Below are 7,396 nucleotides of genomic sequence, written 5' to 3' on the forward strand. Positions count from 1 at the left end.
TGCAGTTTTCGATTGTGAATTGCATAATCGTGAAATTGAATGCCTACAATAATCTTCCTAATCTACCTTCTATAAAATTAAATATGTTCAGTTATATCAGACTGTCTATCTTTCCTCTGCACTGAATTTGTTCCAAGCATCCTGCGCAAAAGAAAAATCATCAGAACATACAGATATTGGTAAGAAACATCAGAATCACTTCATATTATGAATGATTGAAATTAGAGGCTTCCCTTTTTGTAATATAAGTAGGTGGAATAAATTACACCTTTACATGTATATGTCTATATATATATATACAGGCAACGCTCTTTTGGTGTAATAGTCTAATAGAGCCTTCCTTAAACATGCTATTTTCTATTTTCTACTTGGAGATATAATTTGCAGTTAGAAATGGGAGAAAAAGCATTACCTTGAGAAGATCAAAGACTTTCTCGCATGTGTATTTCTGCTGTATGCTTGCACCCCTTTGCTGCAACTTGTCCGGGTGAACGAGAAGTGTAGCTTTGCGATAAGCTTTTTTCACAGCAGCAGTTGATATTAGATCTGTGAGAGGAACTGACTGCCAACCACTATCGGAGCCAAGGATCTGCAAAGTACAGAGTAATCCCAGTTGAAAGAACGCATATTTGAATCTTTATCCAGTGCACTATTTAACTAGAAAGAACAGTAAGCCAAATGCTAATGACAGTAGTAAACGTGAATTTGTGATCATTTAGCAGGCTTTATTTATTGTGATGCTCTACACAACTCAAAGGTTCCGTGATAAGATGTGTTTTAATAAAACTGAGTTGCAGTTATAGTAAAAGTTAAGTTAAAAAAGTGTAATGCCATTCAGGCAAGGTTCGAATTTTTCTAAATAATCTAGCATTGTAGAGTATCAATGGATGCATAAAGATAAACTTATGAAGTAGAAAGCTTCTACTTACATATTGCAGTGTTGAGAGCAGTGCACGCAAATTCCTCTCCTTCCCACTTGACCATCGTTTGACCTCAGCATCCAACATTTCTGCTAATCTCTGTGATTACGTTTAATCAACACAGTAAGAAACAAGCACATATCATCATTATTACAAGAGAATTAAATCTTCTAGTGAATAGATAATTACATTTCTCTCTGCTTGTTCTTTCTGGGCAAGGAGATCGCGCATATTCTTCTCTGCAAGAGCTTTAGCCTGCAAGTGATCCCAAAAGAAGAATGACTTTAAAAATTCAGTAAACTTAGGTCACTATATTAAAATGAAAAGCTAGAAGCTTACAGCACGTTCTGCTGTCCGTTGATTCCTTTCAAATGTAGCTTTGCACCTTTCAGGTAATTCACTGTTAGTGCCAGAACTCTTGGAAGGAGCTGAACCTTTATTCTGTTGATCCTGCAGAAAATAGAAGTTAATTTCCTAACAAATGTCACACAATAATAACAAGAAAGAGTACGAAAAACATATAGTGAAATAACTCACATTAGGTTTGATTCCATGATCTCTTGAAGCACCAGAGACTTTTTCACTTGCAGACTTTTCAGACTGATTTCTCATCTTAAAAGAAGCTTTCTCGGACAATGCTTTTTCCAGTGCACGTTCTCTTGCCTCTGCAGTTGCTCTCTCTACTGCAGCGCGCTGAGCCCGTAGTTTGGCTTCCACAGATGCCTTCTCAACAGCTGACTTAGAATTTGTTTCTGCACAAACCTTTTCTGACCTTCCTTTGGCTTCTGCCATTGTCTTTTGACGAGTTGCAGCAGTTTTTTTCTCTGCAGCAGCCCTTTCGGCCCTTTCTCGGGCTTCGGCAAAAGCTCTTTCACGAACTTCTCGAATTGCTCTTTCAACAGCCATTCTTTCCTTTTCTTTTTCCATTTCTTTCATTCTCATTTCCTCCTTTCTTTCACGGTGTTCATTTCCCAACTCCACTTCCTTCTGCAAATTATCTTCAGTTTCCCTATTTTCTGTCGTCTGAGTTTCTTGATAATTCTCATCCTTATCAATGTTTTGGTTTGTTCTCCCCTCCTGAGATACTTGCACCTTCTTTTCTTCCTCTTCCTCATGAGGAACCTTCATGATCTTCTCTTCCGCATCAAAACTATGAGGTTGCTGACTAGCCTGAACATCAATACTGTTATTCACGCATTCTTCCTCAGAAGAAGATTCAAAATAAGTCTCATCTTCTTCATGATTAATATGAACTTCAGGTTCCTTAGTGTCCTGATTTGTGTCTCCCAATCCACCACCTGCTTCCTCAACCTGCTGCTTTTCTGGATCATAGAGCGTGTTGGGATCTATTCCATTACTGAACCATCTATCATCATCATAGGAACCCAAGTTACTCTCACTTTCTTCACCACTGAAGCCGATTCCACAGTCATTTTCATCCAACTGAGAAGTTACTTCTTCAAAATGAAATTCTTGTTGGCAGACTCCCTCATATTCTATAGTGTGATATTTATTTTGTTTGTCATCAAATTTCAAATCTGTTAAATATGTATCTGCTGTGTTTTTCTTACTCTTATCAAGCCTAACAAGACCTTGCTCTGTTTCACCAGTTTGAACATTCTCTTGTGCCACCTTGTCATCTGCCTCTTCAGCTACCTCTGACTCTCTTCCAATCTCTTCAGGATAGGAATGCTCAATAACTCCCACATTCTCTGAAACTGCAACCTCTGCAGTAGCTTCAGCACCTTCAAATTTAACTTCTTCTCCAAAGGCCTCGTCAGTTTTGCCTACTTTTTCTTTTTCAAACAACTTATATACATAATTAGTTGCTTCAAAGAATTTCTTCTGGTAGCTGCTAATCTGCTCAGTCACTTCCATGCTGTTTTTGTCCTCAGTCCCTAGATGAATCTCTGTTTGTATCCTCTCAGATTCTACATCTTCATAAGTCTTGTGTTTCCCAATTTCATTCATGTGACAATCTTCTTTAAGCATGCTCTCACTCTCTGTTGAATCTACCAGGCTCCCGTCACTTTCTGTACCATAATTCTCTCTCTGCCTCTTCTGACTATCTTCTTCATCCTGAAAGCTATTGAGACTTGCACCAATTACTTCCTCTGTATGAACTTGAAGAAGTTCTCTAATGCCCTCTGGCTTGGGGTCACCAATTTGACCCTTCTCATTTTCTTCCTGGTGGCAATATTCTTGTTGTTTTCCTTCATAGACTTGTAGTTTTCTTTCATATTCGGTTCTGTTGAAATCTTCTTTCTGCCCCCTTCCATTTCCTTCGCACCTATGAATTTCATCAAGTCTCTTCTCATTCACCTCACTTGGAACTTCATTTGATTGAATTTCCATTTCCTCTCGATTTTCTGCCTCCCTTTGCCTTGTCTCATATCCTACATGATCCACAGCATCTTTAGTTTTCTTTCTATATATGTTTTCCTCCAGCTCATGGATTACAAACTCTGCATCTTCATCTGGTTCAGTGGGCCTTCTGCTTCTATATTCTCCTAGAAGAGCTTCATCATGGTCATCAACGACTCGGGCTATCTCTTCAATTTCTTCCAGCTGATGGAGTTCTTCAGCTGACTTGATATTGTGTCTATATATATCCCACTGAAATGCTACTCCCACTGGATTTATTTCCCTTTCGCCCTTCTCCTGCTTAAGGTTCTCCTCAAATATTTTTAATCTCTTCTCACCATCCATGGGCTTCTTGATGTCATCAAGCCCCGTCATCTTCTCCTTGCATTCAATTCCAGTTACATATGGTCTTATTTTCTCAGCATTGACTTCCTGGTTGACCTCACCAACACCAGCAGGTATAGAAAACCCTTCTGTTTCATTCCCACTTTCTGTTTGCAGTCCAAAGTCTGCTTGAGCCCTGCTGGATTCTCGAATGGCAGCCTTCAACACAGACGGTTCCTTCATATTACTGAAATCCCATGTTGCTCGTCTTGGTTTTATTGCATGATGTTCTGTTAAGCCGTTGGAAACCTGCTTTGGAATATCTTTCGGATGCATTTCCTGAGCCTCCTCTCCGGATGTGTTTATTTTTTCTGCAGCTTTCATCTCCCTCCTCTTGGCTTTCGAGCCATTAGTAAAGCTTGTTTTCACATTATTTGGAAGGCCCTGCTTCTTTCTTTCCATCAACTGTTTTGCTATTTTAATCTTTGCTTGAGCCTCCTCTATTGCCTTCCGCACAGCGGCTGCTGAGGCAGCAGCTGCTGAATTAGCATCCACCTCCTCATCAAGCAAAGGTGGGGAGTAACTGCCAGCAGCACCTTCGGAATCATCACTTCTGAAAGCCTCAAACTTTGAATTCATTGACCTGATGGAGCTACCAATATCACTACCTATATTCAAAGGTGACATTGTTGATGGCCGAGTACCAAGACCCACTTCAAATGTGTCAAATGATATATCATTTGCAAAGGACTTATTCCTCCTAGATTTTTTATGTGTCTCAGAATTATTTATAGAAGTGTCCTTGATAGACTCTCGGGGTTGTGGACCTGATACAGCTTTCGGAGCAGGTTTTCTTGCCTTTATTCCCTCACTGGCATTAACATTCAGACGAGCATCATTTAAAGTTGTATGTACTGCCTTGCCATCATCAGACAACTGCTGGGTAGCCTGTTCATCGATCAAACAAGTATAACCAGGAACCGCATGGAGTTGAGCAATATGTGTAGTTCCAATTGCCCCACTTTTAATTCCTGGGTTACTTTTACTATATGAGAGGTTGAACTGTTTCACATCATCAAAGGACAGGGATGATACTTCAGGTAATGGGGCCCTTTTCTCTTCTGAAGAATTCGAATGTTTTGGCGCTGCGGAGGGGCACCTAGCTTCAGCCGGAACCCTATGCAATTTAAGAAGATCAGATTCTATGGTCATTACTCTAAAAAATACTTCATTCACTCTATTTGATCGTCAAACAAACCAATGACAATATAAAGAAACAAAATCAAAGCTATAAATTATGAACTAAATCAAACTGCAGAAGTAAAAAAAGCATCAAAAGTAGGCTTTTGCTTTCCGATCCAATGAAGAAAAGCTAGTGCATTTGATGATGATAAAGAAAATGATAAATTCTCTCTCTGGTAAACCCAGAATATGGCCTTTACAGATACCAACCAAAAAAAAAATCACTTTCTCAAAATCTTTGATTTCTTCTTTTTCAACTGGAAATTGAAAAAGGGAAATGTGTGGAGTATGTATGTTAGATGTTAGTAATAAATCTTACAAACTCTAAAGTTTGAGCATTTAAATCAATAGACTAACATCATTGCCGTTATCAAAAGATCCTCCTTTTTGGTTGTAAATGTACAAACAGCTTCAAGTTTTAATTTAACCTCTCTTCCCCAAAACACAGTTTTCTTCAGCTAAAACGAATATCAGACCGACAAATGTTAAACCATATCTAAGTAACTAAACCATACCGAGCTTCTTGAGTTCGACTTTTCACTCTCTTTGGCTTCGAAAACAGTTCCTCACAAGGTACAGCAAAATCCGCCTCTTCACAACCGCCAAAAATCGTCGAGTAATCTGGCTTCAAGCCCCGTGCTTCCATCGAAATGTTCCTCTCATTCAGCTCGGGGAAATCAAGAATCGGAATCGAACAAGTAGCAGAGCCACCAAATATCTCTCTGTAATCCTCCATTCGAGACCCAGGCTTCACCGCACCACCAAAAACGCCGTCGTATACATGCTTTCCAGCTAAGCCTCCACCATTAGCGAGCTTTTTGGAGAAAGTAGTAGCAGGAGAAGCTTGCTGATACTCCATTGAATGATATTAGGAAGGGAGATTAATTAGGTCTTACGGTTTTGATTTTTGCTTCTTTTCCTCTTCCCTTGACTGTAACTGCCTTTTCTCAGCAGAGAAAACTTCTGCAGAGTCAGAGAAAAGGAGGACGAGAAATGAAAATTATAAAAAGTAATGGGGTATACCGGCAATATTTTAAGTGAGCTATGGTAAAAGACCGGACGATGACGGCAGTGGCGACCGGTGGAGCCGGTGAAGGAGACGAGCGAAAATACATTGATATTGAAAGTAATTGTTTTGACCGTTGTCGTTTCCCCCGAGTTGCTCTGTGCGCTAAGTTGTCACCAATCAAGAATACCGACATGAGGGTAGTTTGGGTATATTAGTAAAATATGAGGGGCGTTTTGGGGGCGAAAGTTGCATAGTGCTCTGCGTATCTTTTGTGGCTCACTGTAATTGCGTGGATGTTAGCAAAATTACTCGTTAAAAAGACGCGCACAATACGTAAACGTCTGAGCCAATGGCAATCAAGCAAGGGCTGGCAATTTTATCTTATTCCCTTCAACGGGAGGAATTTTACAACAGGGTATAAAGTGTTAAACCAAAGGATTTTGATATATGCCGCCCATAGAGCATCTCCAATAGAGGTGTTTAAAAGAGTGCTAAAACTTATTAAAATATAGTATTTTATTATCTCGTTATTTGAAAAGTTATCACTATAATTCTATAAATTATTATTTTATTATAAAAAAAATGTTCCAGATTTATTATTTCTAAGAGAGTATATTAAAAAATAATTAAACAAGGTTGCCAAGAGATTGCCAAAAATTGGCAACTTTCCTTGGCACCCACAATTACTCCAATAGTGGACACCCTTTAAAAGTTGTCAAACCTGATGCCACATCAGCTGGCACTTTTTTGGGCACCCTTAGGGCTGCATATAAGCATTAAATACGATAGGATATTCTTTTGTATTTTCAAGATGTATATTTATTATGCATTGAACTTGTAAATACATCAAAAATCATTTAATACAATCATAAATTCTTTTATATTTTTTATATCTGCATTAATTTTTTATTTTTTCAAAAGATATCTGCATTTATTATTTCGACAGGTTATTTGTAACTGTATTAGTAACATAATAAAAGTTACAAATAACCTGTCGAAATAACACAATTACAAATAACCTGTCGAAATGATAATATTTTTTGAAAAGATATCTGCATTTATTATACATTGAACTTCCAACGTTTTTTGAACAGTGCAGATTTACCCGTAACTATGAATTTGTGCAATTTTACCCTAACAATGTCAAGTATGTTCGATTTTATCTTTACACAACAGAAAATTTGAACTTACTGATTTAACAATTATTTGACTATCACATCAGATATTCCAAAGAAGTTCGTCGATATAATAAAACAGTTAATTATATTTTGACGAGTTGTATGCAGTTTTTTGTGTGTAACTTTTATCTGTCAGACTTAAACTTTTAACTTTTATTCTGTTACTAACACAGTTACAAATAACCTGTCGAAATAATAAATGCAGATATCTTTTCAGAAAATAAAAAAATAAAAATTAATGCAGATATAGAAAATATAAAAGAATTTATGATTGCATTAAATGATTTTTGGTGTATTTAAAAATTCAATGCATAATAAATATATATCTTGAAAATACAAAAGAATATTCCATTGTATTT

General features: G+C 37.6%; 1 protein-coding gene across 1 annotated transcript; it reads right to left on the reverse strand.

Moving 5' to 3' along the window:
- LOC136235200 (auxilin-like protein 1) lies at nt 1-6,004 on the reverse strand. The gene is made up of 7 exons (XM_066024757.1): nt 5,366-6,004; nt 1,458-4,785; nt 1,260-1,370; nt 1,110-1,175; nt 930-1,019; nt 413-589; nt 1-141 (listed from the first exon to the last, which is right to left on the reverse strand). The coding sequence occupies exons 1-7, from the start codon at nt 5,707-5,709 to the stop codon at nt 106-108; spliced, it is 4,152 nt and encodes a 1,383-aa protein (XP_065880829.1). The 5' UTR covers nt 5,710-6,004; the 3' UTR covers nt 1-105.
- Between the last annotated feature and the right edge of the window lie 1,392 nt (nt 6,005-7,396).

This window comes from Euphorbia lathyris, chromosome 7 (assembly GCF_963576675.1).
Source record: "Euphorbia lathyris chromosome 7, ddEupLath1.1, whole genome shotgun sequence".
Lineage (NCBI taxonomy): Eukaryota > Viridiplantae > Streptophyta > Magnoliopsida > Malpighiales > Euphorbiaceae > Euphorbia > Euphorbia lathyris.

Bases quoted from the DNA above. Each gene is read 5' to 3' on its own strand.
- LOC136235200 (XM_066024757.1), bottom strand. From the start codon at position 5,709: ATGGAGTATCAGCAAGCTTCTCCTGCTACTACTTTCTCCAAAAAGCTC. The intron at 1,371-1,457 runs GTGAGTTATTTC...TATTTTCTGCAG, and splicing joins ATCATGGAATCAAACCTAAT to GATCAACAGAATAAAGGTTC. The intron at 590-929 runs GTAAGTAGAAGC...TGTACTTTGCAG, and splicing joins TGCTCTCAACACTGCAATAT to ATCCTTGGCTCCGATAGTGG.